This window comes from Ictalurus punctatus, chromosome 14 (genome assembly GCF_001660625.3).
Source record: "Ictalurus punctatus breed USDA103 chromosome 14, Coco_2.0, whole genome shotgun sequence".
Lineage (NCBI taxonomy): Eukaryota > Metazoa > Chordata > Actinopteri > Siluriformes > Ictaluridae > Ictalurus > Ictalurus punctatus.
In genome coordinates, this window is record NC_030429.2 from 24,329,036 (window position 1) to 24,346,670 (window position 17,635).

Genomic DNA, 17,635 nt, shown 5'->3' on the forward strand with positions numbered 1-17,635 from the left:
TTATTACAGGAACAAAGATCTGATACTAATGCACTTTAAATAATTCAAACTTTAAAATCCATGGGGGGGGGGGGGGGGATCAAATAGAATCTGAATCAAAATCATATCTACATGAGAATCAAAATAAAATCAAAGTCAAAAACAGAATCAAAATCAAACAGAATCAGAATCAAATGGATTCAGAATCAGAATCAAAATCAAAATCAAATCAAAAGCAGAAACAGAAGCATAACCAAATGGATTCAGAATCAAATCAGAATCAAAATGAGAATTAAACAGAATCAGAATCAAATCAAAATGAAAATCAAAACAGAATCCAAATCAAAAACAATAAAAATGAGAATCAAAATGAGAATAAAACTCAGACTCAGAATCAAAATGAGAATAAAAATAGAATCAAAATCATAATCAAAATCGGAATCAAATCATGAACAGAATCAGAATTAAAATCAGAATCAGAATCAAATCAAAATGAGAATCAGAAGTACTTTACAGTGACGTTACAGTGATTCCTAAATGCCCCTTACCTGCCCTTATTACTTTTATAAGACGGTGACAAAAACAAAATAATAAAATCCAGTTCTCAATACATTTAATTTAACACGCTTCCTTTCATTTATTATAAATAATATTCACAATGAACAGACTACATTTCCAACATGTAGACTATTAACAGTAAGTTCTGGTTGCTAAGCAACATCATGGCCAACGATGGCTTTAGTTCTGGTTGAGATGTCAAATGTCAAAATCTAACCACATGAAGGTTTATTTTCCCCTATAACACCTACAGATATCAGTTCTGCTGCACACTGATGGACGGGGAAGAGTAAGGGAGGCGGATACACTGAAAATAACAATCTGCTTTACGGTCAGTCATTTTGGACCTACAAAATGAGCAGTATTTTAGTTTTAGCTGATAAAATGGCAGCTCAGTGTAAATGTGCAGAACAAAACAACTATAATTCTTCCTTTTCTGCTCTATTATCAGCAGGAGGCGCTGTTTAGTCAAGAGAACAACGTCAGACAACGTTGACTTCCAGAAACCCCGCCTCCTGTGCTTGTATTGGCTAGTCTTATCTCTGTACTTGAAACCTATTCAACAAACCGCTTGTCAGTGAGAACTACTAGCCAATCATAAAGTAGGAGACGGGGTTTGTCGGAATACGGATGGGGAAAACATAACGCGACGAGAAGAAACAGGCGTCATCGTTCAGAAATGGCGTCCCTCCTGCAGCCCGACAGAGCGGTTTATCTGGTTCGCGGAGAGAAGAAGCTACGCGCTCCGCTTTCTCAGCTCTATTTCTGTCGGTACTGCAGCGAGCTGCGATCTCTGGAGTGCGTGTCACATGAAGTGAGTATCTCGAGCTGATGTTTTTTTCACCCCACGTAAAAATTAAACCGTCAGGGTGGATGCCTAGACCGTATGAATAATAACATCATCTGGGAGATGTGATTTTCCCCGCCTACTTTACCATCCGTCCTGACATGCGATTGGCTATGTGACGTGTCAGTCATGCGTATTTTCGGAGACTCGCGATTCTATTGGTCGTCTCAAGTGTCTGTATGTCGGTCTGTTTTCTTTAGTGGGCGTTCATTCATAGACTAGCTAGCTGGACGAAATTGACTCAAATAATATTTGGCAATATTTCGTATTTTTTTTTGTCCTGTTTTAGATCATAATCGCGTTTAGTTTGGAAAACAGTTGGATATATTGAATATTTGATAATTATTCAAGCACTTTTAGCTTGTTAGCTAGCCGGATAGCTAGCTTGTGGCTAAGCATCACCACACCCGGCTAATTCAATCACATACTTTTATTTAAGCCAAGATATGTTTTTGGATAAACCTGAGTTTTTGTTTGATATCCATGAGAGCCGAGTATTTTTTTTTTTATTATTATTGAACAAAAGATCAAAGGGTTAAACAATAAAGACAATTTTCACAGCCTTCTTTGCCCATATTTACCAAGGGTGCCAATATTTATGTGTGTCAGTTTATATATATATATATATATATATATATATATATATATTCAGCAAAAAATGAACCGTCCTCCCATATACACCTGCTTTTATTTCCAGCAAATTCCTTAACATGTGTAAATATTTGCACAACTGAGACATAATCTGAAGACGTTTCACAGACGTTTGAGGAACAGAAATGGAATAATGAGTCCCTGAACAAAGGGGGGGTCAATATTAAAAGTAACAGTCAGTATGTGGTGTCTCCTCCAGCTGCTTTAAGTACTACAGTGCATCTCATCCTCATGGACTGCACCAGATTGGTCAGTTCTTGCTGTGAGATGTTCCTCCACTCTTCCACCGAGGCGTTTACAAGTTCTCGATCACGTCTGAGGGGACACACGGTTACATGTAATTTTCCACTGCGAGGACGGTCAGCTGTCCTTCCTGTCTCCCTGTAGCACCGTCTTAGGCGTCTTACATTACAGACATTGCAGTTTATTGCTCTGGACACATCTGCAGTCCTCATGTCTCCCTGCAGCAGGTCCATGGCATGTTCACGCAGGAGAGCTGGAACCCTAGACATCTTTCTTCTGGTGTTTTTCAGAGTCAGTAGAAAGGTCTCTTTAGTGTCCTAACTTATTGTAACTGTGTCCTTAATCGCCTAGCGCCTGTAAACTGTTCGTGTCTTAAGGACTGTTCCACAGGTGCGTGTGTGATAATTATTTATGGTTCATCAAACAAGCGTGAAAAACATCGTTTAACCCCTTTCCAATCAGATTATTTGGATTTTTTTACAAAATGATCTTTAAAATACAATCTCCTGATGAAGGGACGTTTCTTTTTTTTCTATATATATATAAAAAAAACATTGAATATAATGATTAATTCTTAATCATCTCAGAGCCATATTATGACGTATTTTATTTATTAAATATTGATTTTACTTGTTGCGCTGTTCATCTGTTCATGAATGTTTATACGTTAACTAACATCGTGTGTGTTTCAGGTTGACTCTCATTACTGTCCCAGTTGTCTGGAGAGCATGCCGTCAGCCGAGGCGAAGCTCAAGAAGAACCGGTAAACTAATATATAAAAAGTTTATTGTTGTTATTATATTACAGTAAAACCTGAGCAATAAGAGCTTCACATTACATGTGTGGAAACCTAAGAAAACTCGTCACCTGGTCAAATATGTATGTGTATTTATATTTATATATACATATATAGTTCTGAGCTACAGGTTTCACTGAACTGAAGAAATGCTTCACATTTGCTTGAATCTCAACCAGCATTTAAAAAAAAAAAATTGGGGGGATTTGTAGGGATTTCATTCAGCTTCAAGAGCATTATTGAGCACGAGGTATTGCGAAATAGGCGCTTTGAAACCGAATCTCCCGCCATCGTCTTGTCGGTCAGCTCGCCTCGCTCTCGTCACGTGATCAATGAAATCTGATCTGTGCCGCGACTCGGACTCGACGACGGCGGGGGCCGTGCCGCAGTGGGCGAGTGATGTAATCGGTGTGCGGCTCGAACACCGGGAACACAGAGTATCTTTATTCTCTGTAACAGTCCATAATGCATTTCTGACTAGAGATCTACCGATTATCGGATTTAACGATATTTTTCCCGATATTTAAGCATTTTTCTGTAATGGGTAACATGTACGGATACTTGAGACGCTCCTAACAGCTGCTCGGTTGTTGTTGTGAAACTTCCAGATGTGCGAACTGTTTCGACTGCCCGTGCTGCATGCACACGCTGTCCACACGAGCCACCAACATCCCGGCGCCGCTGCCCGACGACCCGTCCAAGACCACCATGAAGAAGGCCTATTACCTGGCCTGTGGCTTCTGCCGCTGGACCTCGCGCGACGTCGGCATGGCGGACAAGTCTGTGGGTGAGGAGCTGCTCTTCTCTTACGTGATGTGTGATAGTCAGGTGTCCACACTTCCGTATGGAGCGTCTGACCTCTGGTTAATTATAGATATATAGAGATGTTATGTAAATAAAGCTTGGAAGGATGTACCAGAGAAAGTAACGGTTAACTTTCTTTGCGAACTAAGTGTGTGTGTGTGTGTGTGTGTGTGTGTGTGTGTGTGTGTGTGTGTGTGTGTGTGTTGTAGCCAGCGGAGGATGGCAGGAGCCAGAGAATCCTCACACTCAGAGGGTAAGTGACTCCAGCTGCAGTGGAGAATATCTTTTATCTTTACTTATATGATTTATCTTGTATATTGATATATTTATTTATATATTTTGTGGATGTTGTTGCATCCTGAGTGAAGCGTCCTCTGCGTCTCTGTGCACGTCGCCTCCTCAGATTAATAAACTGATCGAGTATTATCAACAACTGGCCCAGAGAGAGAAGCTGGAGAGAGACAGGAAGAAACTGGCCCGAAGACGTCCATTCATGCCTCAGGCCTTCTCGGTACACACACACACACACACACACACACACACACACACACACACACACGTACGCATGCACCGTAATGTCAATAAATATCTCCCAAGTATTTTTTTTGTCACTTTAAATTTGTTTTAATTAACAATACATTGCTTGTCGTGGCGTTTACAGTTTAAGCCCCGCCCCCTGTCTCTTGTTAAACAGTTATTTCATGGCCTTGCATTTGCATACTGGAAGACGATTGGCTCTTGTATTTTTTAATGCAATAACACTTAAATTTTTTCAGTGGGATTTTCAGCTCGTTTTTTTTTTTAAAAAATACGTTAAAACCAGTGGTGGTATTTATCTATCTATCTATCTATCTATTTATTTATTTATTTATTCGTTTATTTTTTTCTTCAACCACCTGCATACTAACAAAAAATAATAAAAAAAAATTAATTAAAAGTGACTTTCCAGCTAATTTCCTGTAACTAACTCCTCAAAAATATCACCTCCACTTCTTCTTTCCGTTTCAATCTTTTCTTTGATCGTTTTGTTTTTACATGAAATTGCTTTAAGCGTCTTTTAGCTGTCTCCTTTTTTCGCCATACTAAAATCAGACAGCGGCATGCACGCTAACAAGTTCTAACCCTTTCATGTGGAAATTATTTACACGCGTATCCAGATTCTTTAGACTTCATTTGGTGTTTTTTTTTTTCTTTTTTTTTTTTTTTCTCGTTCCTTAAATTCGGATGAAATACGAATGTTTGATTCTGTCTAAATGTCAAACGTTAAAAAGTAACATGGGTCTAAAATAGAGTACAAAAGGCTAAAACGGTGTAAATGTATTTAAACTAAAGATAATCGTTCAAACGTTTCGTCAATTTTCCAAAATATTATTTCTGAACATACAGAATTTACACAGCTTTTGGAAAAAAAAATTTAAAGAACGAAACAAAATAAAAATTGTTCTTGGTTTCAGGGGAAAAAAAACCCCCCAACACATTTTACTTTTGTATTTCTGTTATTTATTCTGTTTTTAATTTTTACATCCATATTTTCAGCTACAGAAGTTTTACGTTCATTTACAATAACGCTCTCAAGTGATTTGGAGGTGATTTACATCTTATATTTTCCTTAAATTGACGTAAATGGACACTATGCATGAAAGGGTTACATCACATGGCTGATTATTATTATTATTATTATTATTATTATTATTATTATTATTGCTCTTCCTGTTAAAGCAGGGTCTGAAATTAACCTGCATCATTTACCTGTGATTTTGTAATATAATCTGCTCTTCACGTTCATTTCTAACCCTGTTAATCTGCAGCTTGGTTTTAATTACAGGGATTAAATGAATCTCCCATGTTGCTGCTTGTGCTGAAGTTTCACCTGCTTCTTTTCTCTTGTCTCCTGTCCTTCTTTGCTTGTGCACGCCAATCTTTTGGTTCGCACCTCCACCACTTCCTCCTCCTCCTCCTCCTCCTCCTCTTCCTCCCCTTCCCCAGCAACACACTATTCACGTGGTGGTGAGTGGCACTTCTTCACGTCTCTGACTCGAACACCGTGCACCCGCTCACTGTTTGGAGTTAAGTCTTCGTACTCGTTCTCTCTTTCGGCTCAGCACGCGCCGTACACGGCCCAGGGCCGCTTCTGCCGTCACATGAGACTTTTAAAATAGCAACCTTTAGGGATGTAAGATCACGCTGCGTGAGCAGGAGATGTGAAAGGAACTCTTTGTGAGAAGATATAAAGGTTTAGTGGGATAATAACGGGTCATTTCAGTGATAAAGACGTGATGGGAGGAGCTTGGGCAGCACATCGGAGCTCTTACTTTCTGGGTTTTAAGCGTTCTTTGGTTCGCCTCTTCTTTAAAAATGTCATGTGGAACATTCCTTTGCTTAGAGAAACCAGCTTTTGGAAACTAACTAAAGAACCCTGTAACGCTCCAAAGAACCATTTTCTCTCTAAACGTGCATAAAACCGGGCAAAAGGGCGTCATGGTCTAAAACAGTTGTAGCACCTTCCTCAATCCTGTTCTTTAGTTAGTGTTAGGAGGCGTGGCCGTAAGGATAACGTGGCCGTTGACTATGTTTCATTTATTACAGTTTACTGCTCTTTATGGTATTTTTTTTTTTAAATGTAGAAACATTTAACTTAATTATTTTTGAAGGCATCTTTGCGCTACAGCATTTTTTTTTTTGCATGTGCCTAAAACTTTTGCACAGAACTGTACATGTATGTGTGTGTTTTATTTATATATGTATATAACACTAAACTGCGTGTTTTTAAAAAAAATACCAGGTTAGATATTCCGCCCCCCCGTACCGAGTTAGTTTTTTAGCCGTTGTTGAGTGGTAACAGTGCTGTGAGTGATTAGTTTGGTCTGACGGCGGTTTGTTGGATGTGTGTAAAGGAGAAGTACGGCCTGGGCACCCGGCTTCAGAGGCAGAGATCTGGAGCTCCCATCAGCGCCCTCTACGGCCTCTCGTGAGTATTCGTTATCATCCCTGAGCTCCGTTCCTGGAAATAATAAGAGTAGACATTAAATCGTGATAATAATTATCAGCTCATTAATCAGATCTTTAGCGTTTCTCTCTGCTGTGACTTTGTTGTCGTTGTTTTTTGTGATGTTTATTAAGGTTGTGTGTGTGTGTGTGTGTGTGTGTGTGTCCTTCTGCAGTCTGAAGGAAGGCGAGGAGCAGAAGGAGGTCAATATTGAACCCGCTCAGGCGCTGGATGAGGTGGAGCCTCTGCCTGAGGACTATTACACACGGCCTGTTAACCTGACCGAAGGTGTGCCTCACACACACACACACACACACACACACATGTACACACACGCGTTTACTCTTTAAGTATCTGCTCATGTACAGATCACTAAAGTGGTCTTAACCCCTCTCTGTGCTTTAAGTGAGAGAGATTTAAACACATGGGGTTTATTTAGAAGCGTGAGAACCACAGGTTTTTTCCCCCTAATAAAAAACACCTTGTTTGGGGGGAAACACAGAATCAAGCACGGTGTTTTGTGACGGTCGGGAGAAACCAAGTCTGGCTGGTTATGTAAGGGATAACACGAATGAAGTGAAAAAATGTGTTCTTCTTTAATAAACAGAAAAGATTCAGGCCGTTTTTGTGTTTGTGTTAAATAGCTGTGGTATAAGAGGAATAAAACACAACAGCGTGTGCTGTTCGAGCAGAGTAATCCACTTCGGGGTGGTAAGAGTACAGGAAAGCAGGGTATATATGTGTGTGTGTGTGTGTGTGTGTGTGTGTGTGTGTGTGTGTGTTACAGTGACTACTCTTCGCCAGAGGTTGCTTCAGCCTGACTTCCAGCCTGCAGGATCGTCTCAGCTCCATCCCAAACACAAGCATCTGCTGATGAAGCGCTCGCTGCGCTGCAGGGTCCGTATCTAACGCACACGCACCATGACGATGACGCGCAGTTCGACACGGTTCAGTTAACAGATGCACTTTGTTTTTGTCAGAAATGTGAACACAACCTGAGCAAACCTGAGTTCAACCCGACCTCCATCAAGTTTAAAATCCAGCTGGTGGCCGTGTGAGTACACCACAGAGTCTCCTCCACACACACACATACACATACACAAACACACACACATATACACACAGACATACATGCATAAACACACACATACATACATACACAAACACACACATACATACACACATACATAAACACACACATACATACATACATACATACATACATAAACACACACCAAACACACACACACACATACATATACATACACACATACATACATACATACATACATAAACACACACACACACACACACACATACATGAACACACACATACATACATACATGCACACACACATATATACATACATACATACATACATACATACATACATACACACACACATGCACCCAACAGTGCTGCTTGTTTTCATACTGACCGTTCTCATCAGACTGATGATGATGATGTGTGTGTGTGTGTGTGTGTGTGTGTGCGCGCATGCAGGAGCTACGTCCCAGAAGTGAGGATCATGTCCATTCCAAACCTGCGTCACATGAAAGTGAGTGTTCCTCAACTGGCCTCTGTGTGCTCCAGATTAAACCTGGATTAGGATTATACTGGGTCATTCGCTTACTTTACTGAACAATTACATTCAATTAAAAAGATAACAGGTAATAAGACTCAAGTGTGGGTATGAGTAGTGATAGCAATAATAATAGTAATAATAATATAGCGATTAACGGTGCCAAGCACTTGATGGCCCCACCCCTTAGTGACGGATGAAGACCAGAAGCCACTGGGACAGTCAGAGCTTGCTCTCAAAGAGATCGAGTGAATTTGAAGGCAACGCATCAAGCCATTGCTGAGCTATCGCCTCACTTCCTGTTTTCAGTAGCCTCCCAAGATACGAATGCACTCAAATATTGTTTATGTTTAACATTTTATCTCGAGATATTCCCAGAAACTCATTTTGTTCTAGTTTTAAAATGGCCGACTTCCAGTTTGGCAAATCATGAACGCTCTGTAGCTTCCCGGGAAGAAAGAGGAAGAAGAATTGCAATTAGATGTTGGAGTGATTGAAAAGATGTGAGCGGTAGTGCTGGTGGTGATCTCAGGTCAGACCGTCCAGTCCTTCAGCCTGTGAGATCGCCCATGCACAATATTATCACACGGGGGCGGGGCAATAGTTATCATTTACTCATTTATCTACTTATTTACTGACTTGTTTATTTACTTGTTTATCTACTTCTTTACTGACTTCTTTATTTACCTACTTGTTTGTTTATTTACCAGTCTATTTAATTATTTACTTTACTTATCTTATGAGGGGTAATGAGGCGTGGGAAGTGAGACTCGGTGTGTTGTTTTGCGAGGGAAGATGTTGGGAGTTGGTGGTAAAGAAACGGGTCACGTCTCCTATGTGGCAGTATTCGGGGTTTAACCCAGATGCTGAAGGTGAACACAGTTCCCAGGTGATATTTCCCAGGTTCGGGGAGGGAGTGAGGAAGCTGGATTCGGGCTTTAAACAACTCCAAAGCTGGTCTGACTTTATACACGTGCACACACACACACACACACACAGTTCAGTGCTGGTCAGCTTTCTCTCTCTCCCTCTGTCTCTCTCTCGCTCTCTCTCTCGCTCTCCCTCTCGCTCTCCCTCTCTCCCCTGAAAGCACAGCGAGACACAAACAAATCATTTCCCTAATTCCACTCTGGTGAAAATGGTCACGCGTTACCCGTCGGTTCCGCCCGCTTCCCCTCCGTTCACAGCCGACGCTCCGCCACGCCCCCGCTGCCACAAACACATTATCAGGAAAACAAGCCAAGTATCGTCTTGACACGTCGTCGAAGGCGTCAGTTATCGGAGATATCCCTGACTATCACCTATCCCCCATATCATCGTGTATCGGCGCAGCCCTACAGAGCAGTTTTACATATTAGGGAATTGTAACACCCCGTAGATGGGATTTAAACCAAAATGTCTCGGAGGCCCTTTAAGACAGGGTCATTTACCCGTTTACGAATTCTGGTCTGAAGACATCGCGCATCTTTAGTTGCTTTTTAAAATTCCTCATTCTAACGTGTGTAGAGACTTCACATACAATAAAAATCACGTTGTGTGTGGGTGATGTTTGAATTCAGTAAATAATTGATTAAGCTTAAAGACGTTCACATTATAATCATGATATTTGAAATATTTGACCGTGTTTCCTGTAACTGAACTGTATTTGTTGTTGTTGTTGTTGTTGTTGACAGGAGTCTCAGGTGCTGCTGACCCTGACCAACCCAGTGGAGAGCATCACTCATGTCAGCCTGTTCACCTGTGAGGAAGGAGATCCCGATGACATCAACAGCACGGCTAAGGTTCTCACACACACACACACACACACACACACACACACACACACACATGTACATCTCATCTCAGCTCAGATTACTTCCCCTGCTGTTGGAATGATAATAACAACAATAATAATAAAATAGAACCAGCTTTATTTAGATGGTATGAGGGAATGTGCTAACCGTGTGTGTGTGTGTGTGTGTGTGTGTGTGTGTGTGTGTGTGTAGGTGTTGGTGCCGGCGAAGGAGCTGGTCCTGGCAGGGAAAGACGCAGCGGCGGAATATGACGAGCTGGCCGAGCCACAGGACTTCCAGGACGACCCAGAGTAAGACTTTATTCACTATCTCTCTCTGTCTCGTTCTGTCTCTCTCTCTCTCTCTCTCTCTCTGACTCGTTCTGTCTCTCTCATTCTGTCTCTCTCTCTCTTTCTCTCTCTCTCTCTCTGTCTCGTTCTGTCTCTCTCTCTGTCTCGTTCTGTCTCTCTCTCTCTCTCTCTGTCTCTCTCTCTCTCTGTCTCGTTCTGTCTCTCTCTCTCTCTGTCTCGTTCTGTCTCTCTCTCTCTCTGTCTCGTTCTGTCTCTCTCTCTCTCTGTCTCGTTCTGTCTCTCTCTCTGTCTCGTTCTGTCTCTCTGTCTGTCTCGTTCTGTCTCTCTCTCTGTCTCGTTCTGTCTCTCTCTCTCTGTCTCGTTCTGTCTCTCTCTCTCTGTCTCGTTCTGTCTCTCTCTCTCTCTGTCTCGTTCTGTCTCTCTCTGTCTCGTTCTGTCTCTCTCTCTCTGACTCGTTCTGTCTCTCTCTCTCTGACTCGTTCTGTCTCTCTCTCTCTCTCTGTCTCGTTCTGTCTCTCTCTCTCTCTGTCTCGTTCTGTCTCTCTCTCTCTCTGTCTCGTTCTGTCTCTCTCTCTCTCTGTCTCGTTCTGTCTCTCTCTCTCTCTGTCTCGTTCTGTCTCTCTGTCTGTCTCGTTCTGTCTCGTTCTGTCTCTCTCTGTCTCGTTCTGTTTCTCTCTGTCTTGTTCTGTCTCTCTGTCTCTTTCTGTCTCTCTGTCTGTCTTGTTCTGTCTCTGTGTGTCTGTCTCTTTCTGTCTCTCTCTCTCTCTCTCTCTCTCTCTCTCTCTCTCTCTGTCTGTCTCTCACTCTCTCTGTGTGTGTGTGTGTGTGTGTGTTTCTGTTTCTCTCTCTATGTGTCTTGGTCTGTCTCTCTCTGTGTCTCACTCTCTCTTTCTCTGTCTGTGTGTGTGTGTCTCTCTCTCTCTTTCTCTCTGTCTGTTTGTCTCACTCTCTCTCTCTTTCTCTCTTTATCTACTATCTCTATCTTTTTTTCTGTCTCTTTTTGTCCATCTCTCCCCCTTTCTCACATCTGTCTCTTTCTGTCTCTCTGTTTACCCCCACCCCCCACCCTCAGTGTGGTGGCCTTTAGGAAGTCCAACAAGATCGGTTTCTTCATCAAAGTGATCCCTCAGTATGAAGACGGCGACGTCACCGTGTCCTTCAAGATGCGTCACGACTTCCGCAACCTGGCAGCTCCCATCAGGCCGAGCGAGGAAGGAGAACCAACTGTAGAGCTCATCTGGCTCACACACCATGTCGAGCTCAGCCTGGGGCCACTCGCACCCTGAACACACACGCACACACAGATTTACACACACACACACACACACACACATGCAGGTCTACACATTCCTGACAACCAAACCAGGGTAACACACACACACACACACACACACACACACACACACACACACACAGATCTACATATTCCTGACAACCAAACCAGGGTAACACACACACACACACACACACACACACAGAGGAAGTCATGACTAGTGATAGCAGGATGAAACTCACCTCAATCAATCCCTTACTGATTTAACCGACTCACACTACATTTACGCACACGCACACACTCCGTCTCCTCCTGCATGCCGTCATTGACCCGCAGAGCTGTAACTCTTGAGTAGCTCCTCCTCCACTCTCGTGTTCATGCTCTCTCTCTCTCTCTCTCTCTATCTATCCAGCGCTCTCTGATGTTCTATAGACGGATCGTGGCTTTTAGTCCGGAGCGCTCTGCTGAGTACTAACGTGGTCTTTGGTGGTCAATAATAAACTGTATTAATTCATACCGTGGACAAATAGAGGCTAAAAACCAGTGCCGAATTTCAGTGTATTAACGCTCTGCTACAACGCGAAGGCCGTACAACACGTGTAGAAATGTTGCTGATGTCTGAGTGTTCTGTAGCAAAGAGAGCTTTAAAAACAAGCAGTTCATTTAATAAAAGTCTGATATTTAAAAAATTATGCATTATTATTATTACTTTAGCACTTTATTAGGAATACCTGTAGGCCTCATTAATGCAGTGATGCAGTCAGCCAATCATGCAGCAGCACGGCAGTGCATAAAATCTAAACCTTCAGTTCACACCGAACTTCAGAACGATTGGGAATATTCGATTTTTATTATTTTTTTTGCCGAGTGTCTGTAAAACTCCTGGGATTTTCACACAAAGCAAACAGTCACGAGAGTTTACACAGATGGTGCGAAAAACAAAAAAACACCCATTTCTGTGTTTGAAGTGTGCTACAAATCCTCTCCTGTCAGCCAAGAACGCAAACCTGAAGCTGGAGTGTACGTTCTGAGATGCGTTTTCTGCCCTCTGTGGTTGTACGGAGTGGTTAGTCGAGTCACTGTTGATGTCTGTATCGCCAGCCACTTTATTAGGAACACCGGAATACCCAGAATACGGAGATATTCTGCCGACAAAGCCCATAATTACAACCTGCACCAGCACTAATTCACCTACAGGATCCCAGTCCAAATCAATAGTACAATATATATTGGACGTACCGACAAAGCTTGGGGTAAAGAATATAATAAAATAACATTTAAAACAAACAAATAAGTACATGCAAGTGAAGATTTCAAAATGAATACATAGATGAATAGTGATTGTGGCATAGGTGGCTTTAACACACATGAATTACAGCTGGTTTAGAACGTGTGTGTGTGTGTGTGTGTGTGTGTGTGTGTGTGTGTGTGTGTGTGTGTGTGTGTGTGAGAGAGAGAGAGAGTCTCATGCAGGACCAGGAACTGTTGAGTCTTTATCCCTTTTTTTTTTTTTTTTTTTCTTCTTCTAACAGCCAGCCTGTTAGTTAGACTTGTGTGTAACACACTGTGTCACTAGGTGGTGCTGTTGCTTTACATCAGTAGACACCAACCCTGTTCCTGGAGATCTACTTTCCTGAAGACTTTATCTCCAACCATAATCGTGCCTGACCTTCTAATCACCGCCTTAAGAAGTTCCTGATCATCTGAAACAGGTGTGTTGGATATTGATTGGAGAGGAAACCTGCAGGAAGGTAGATCTCCAGGAAGAGGGTTGACCACTGGTCTAGATCGATTAGATGGTCATGTGGGCGTGATTAGGGTTGGAGCTAAAGTCTTCAGGAACGAAGATCTCCAGGAACAGTTTTGTTGGCCACTGCTTTACACGATCTATAATAAAAACTACAGTGCAGAAGAAAGCTAAAGAAATCTGCTGCTTTGTGTTGGTTTGTGAACTCGAAAGCCACTTCTGTTACAGAACACACTATTTAACGTGTGAGAAGATCTTCACTCGGTAAGACTGGAACTGTGGTATAATCTTTAAGTGTAGGTGCTGAAGAAAAAAAAAGAAGAAGGAGGATGGTCAGACTTCAGGGCAGGAGATGTGCCTTGATTATTGTACGAATTTAACCTAATGAGAGAACGTAATGGACATGTTTTGATTTCAGGGAGATGGGTAGAAAAGATTCCTGGCACCACTCCCTTCTCAGGAAGACAATAAGGACGTTGTTAGCAATGTTGCAGTATTATTATAACATGGCTATTAAAGGCAAAGAGGGGGAGAGATTAAGAGAAAAAGGACAAAAATGAAGACAGAAAAGGTTTTTTTGGAAAGAAAAAGAAAAGCGGAACGAAATATCAGAAGGCGAGAAAAAAAAAATCTTATGTATGAGTGAAAGGAATGCAGTCACCAAATTAGAAACAAAACAGGAAACAGGAAAAAAAAATATATATATAAAAGTTAAAAAAAAAATACAATGGGGAGGAAAATTCGAAGGAATGGAAGATAGAGATCTCCAGTGTCTGTGCTGTGTAACATTCAAACCGTTCAAGTATCTCTGAACTGTGATGGTGAAATAGTTCTGTCCTCTTGCGTGCTGATTCTGATCATATAGCTCGGTATTCGGGTGTCATTTGTTTTCCATTAAATAGAAATGGGATCTAGGGGAGTGTCGTGTAGGAGCTCAGTTAGGGATGTGATAAAATACCTTCTGGCTGTGGAAATAATCAATTCAACTACTCTTACTCAAATACTCTTGGGGTTTATAAGCTTAACGGGCAGACGTTACACCATTACGATATATATGTATTTTTTTAAACCGCAGCGTTTGGCTGAACAACAGGGCTGTCCATCATCTCATCTGATAATCAGGAAATTTCAGGGTTCTCAGGGGGGCTTGCCTTTTTGAGCCCGCAGAATAAATAAAAAGGCTGAAAGGCTTAAAGTGCCTGAAAGCCAGCATTCAGTCAAATATAATCAGCGTAAAAAACAAAATCCGAGCCTGTTCATGTCGCGGCCAAGTTCTCCAACTCCACGCAGACGGAATGTTTACTGAGAGCTATTTGTACAGACGCTGGATTCAGAGACGGGTGCTAATGCTAACATTCCTGGCGTTTCTCTCTCTCTGTGGTTCGCTCGGGATGAACCACTGGATCAGGAAATGTGTGATGGGTGCAGACGTGGACCTGCGCTCGCAAACAGACTGGACCTGGACCTGGTCCTGCAGCTTCTCCTCATCAGGATTGGGCTCAAAAGTGTGAGATTTTAACGCATTCAGAGCTCAAGCCGAGCGAGAGGCAGCTGGAGCGCTACAACCCAGGGTCACTTCATACTGAACAGCTTTTACTGAACAGCTTTTACTGAATATCTTTTACTGAACATGTTTTACTGAACAGATCATACTGAACAGCTTTTACTGAACAGCTTTTACTGAATATCTTTTACTGAACAGATCATACTGAATATCTTTTACTGAATATCTTTTACTGAATGTCTTTTACTGAACAGATCATACTGAATATCTTTTACTGAATATCTTTTACTGAATATCTTTTACTGAACAGCTTTTACTGAATATCTTATACTGAATATCTTATACTGAATATCTTTTACTGAACAGCTTTTACTGAACAGCTTTTACTGAATTTCCTTTAATGAGTAGCTTTTACTGAACAGCTTTTACAGGACTGCTTTTACTGAATATCTATTACTGAACAGCTTTTATTGAACAACTTTTACTGAGTAGCTTTTACTGAATATCTATTACTGAAGAGCTTTTACTGACCAGCTTTTACAGGACAGCTTTTATGGAACAGCTCATACTGAAGAGCTTTTACTGGACAGCTCATACTGAACAGCTCATACTGAACAGCTCGTACTGAACAGCTCGTACTGAACAGCTTTTACTGAACAGCTCGTACTGAACAGCTCGTACTGAACAGCTTGTACTGAACAGCTTTTACTGACCAGCTCGTACTGAACAGCTCGTACTGAACAGCTCGTACTGAACAGCTTTTACTGAACAGCTTTTACAGAACAGCTCGTACTGGCCAGCTCATACCGAACAGCTTTTATGGACAGCTTTTATTGAACAACTTTTACTGAACAGCTATATGGAACAGCTCGTACTGAACAGCTTTTACTGACCAGCTCATACTGAACAGCTCGTACTGAGCAGATTTTCCTGAATAGCTTTTGCTGACCAACTCTTACTGAACAGCTTTTACTGAACAGCTCGTACTGAAGAGCTCGTACTGAAGAGCTTTTCCTGAATAGCTCATACTGAACAGCTCGTACTGAACAGCTCGTACTGAGCAGCAGGGCCTGGATTTGGCTTTGTATTTTTTATATTTTAGATTTGAAATATATCACCAGAATATTCATAAATCCGATTTAACAGCTGGCCAACGAGCAGTTATTCGCCACTTTCCACTTCCTTCTTTTGTTCTTTCTGAACCTTTACACTTTCAAACTGTTAATAGATTTTGAAATCTTTTTTTTTTTTTTTTTTTTTTTTTAAAATCCTTCAGTAAATGTAAATCTACTTTTCCTTATAATATAGTATAATATTTTATCTTCAGTATCTTCAGCCCCTCATTAAACAGTGATATTAATCCTGATTCAGATAACCATTTTAAACTGGGATTTTTTTTATTACTTTATATAACACGTACATCCATCACTGGCTGGAGGAAAGAACACACACGAGTGTAGATACGTACAGAGTTATTTATATACATTTCAAGGCTTGCCAAGGGCAGGATTAGCAACGAAGTGTTTAAGTGAAAGGAAAACATTTTAGTGTTCAACTCTAAGCCCAGCTCCTGCGGTACAGCCGTGTGAAACACTGCAGGCTAATTGAGATGTATGTGTGAAAAGAAGACGTGAATAAGAGTGCACGCGTGGATGAAGTTGTTTGGAGCTCTTAATAAGCCTGGCATGAGATGAATCCTCGACCCTGATTTTTCAAGGCCTGAGAGTACAGCCGATTTCCAAGTGGAAAGAGAGCTGCTTCCGTTTCCATGCGTGACTGAGCGGAGAAAATAAGAGCCTTTCGGTGTGGAATCATTCCACGTTTAGTTCCCGTGTGGTGGTGCATCAGGCCCAGCTGGGGAGCGCTTCTGATCATGTCTAAGACTTCACGTTAATGACTCAACACTCCTTTTTTTCCCCCACTTTGTTTCTCAATCGCTCTTTATTCTACACAGTGATTAAATGCAAGTGTATTCACACAGGAAGTAATCAGTGAAATGGTCATAATAAGGATGCACTGGGCTTGCCAGGATCTTCTGCTGCTTGAGAATAAATGTGCGGCAACGCTCTCGTTAGGCCTCGAGGCGTGGTGCTGTTTGCAACTGAACACAACGTCGCATTCTTTACCTCAAACGAAGTCGATCGGACAAAAGGCACGTTCAAAATAACGGAAGACGTAATGGAAGTAAGTCGGACTCGGGGTTTTTAAAAAAAAAAAAAAAAAACTTTTCTCAGACTAGTTCCTAAGATCAAGTGGAGCATCTTTTCTTGTCAGTTTAATATATATTTATTAAGTTGGAATGCGATAGATCAGGATTATTCATTAAAATTCCAGTTATATAAAATTCCTTACTCACAAAGGCCCGGATAAGCAACTAACATGACTGAATGAACAGCAGTTACCTTTTAATGCGTAACCATGGATGATTATTTTGAGGCTATAAATAAGATCAAGAGCTTTATTGTTATGTGTGCACAGTAAAAACATCACAGTTTAGACCACACAATGAAATTCTTACTTTGAAAATCTCCCTTATACATAAATATACAATATAGTGTGTATATATATATATATATATAGA

The 17,635-nt window shown here is 41.4% G+C and overlaps 2 protein-coding genes across 3 annotated transcripts in view; both read left to right on the plus strand.

Annotated features, from left to right (window-relative positions):
* Positions 1-1,137: 1,137 nt before the first annotated feature.
* dctn4 (dynactin 4) lies at positions 1,138-12,492 on the plus strand. Of its 2 annotated transcripts, XM_017486151.3 has the most exons (14): positions 1,138-1,351; positions 2,971-3,041; positions 3,683-3,861; positions 4,088-4,131; positions 4,282-4,389; positions 5,865-5,885; positions 6,773-6,846; positions 7,040-7,152; positions 7,652-7,761; positions 7,845-7,918; positions 8,369-8,423; positions 10,121-10,228; positions 10,433-10,530; positions 11,603-12,492. In XM_017486151.3, exons 1-14 carry the CDS (start codon positions 1,217-1,219, stop codon positions 11,814-11,816), a joined length of 1,404 nt encoding a protein of 467 aa, XP_017341640.1. In that variant the 5' UTR covers positions 1,138-1,216; the 3' UTR covers positions 11,817-12,492. The 2 variants fall into 2 exon arrangements, with proteins under 2 accessions (XP_017341640.1, XP_017341641.1); XM_017486152.2 differs by lacking the exon at positions 5,865-5,885 and having other exon boundaries at positions 1,140-1,351.
* A 2,278-nt stretch (positions 12,493-14,770) lies between these two features.
* The window catches only part of LOC108275070 (synaptopodin), a 74,652-nt gene continuing 71,787 nt past the window's right edge, over positions 14,771-17,635 (plus strand). Inside the window, exon 1 of the mRNA XM_047159826.2 lies at positions 14,771-15,055. The gene's annotated coding sequence lies outside the window, so the exon portion shown is untranslated. The remainder of the gene's footprint in view (positions 15,056-17,635) is intronic.

What these genes read in the sequence shown, in the direction of transcription:
- dctn4 (XM_017486151.3), top strand. Translation starts at nt 1,217, where the DNA reads ATGGCGTCCCTCCTGCAGCCCGACAGAGCGGTTTATCTGGTTCGCGGA. An exon ending in GCCTGTTAACCTGACCGAAG is followed by an intron (nt 7,153 to 7,651) that starts GTGTGCCTCACA and finishes TGTGTGTTACAG; the next exon opens with TGACTACTCTTCGCCAGAGG. An exon ending in AAAATCCAGCTGGTGGCCGT is followed by an intron (nt 7,919 to 8,368) that starts GTGAGTACACCA and finishes GCGCGCATGCAG; the next exon opens with GAGCTACGTCCCAGAAGTGA.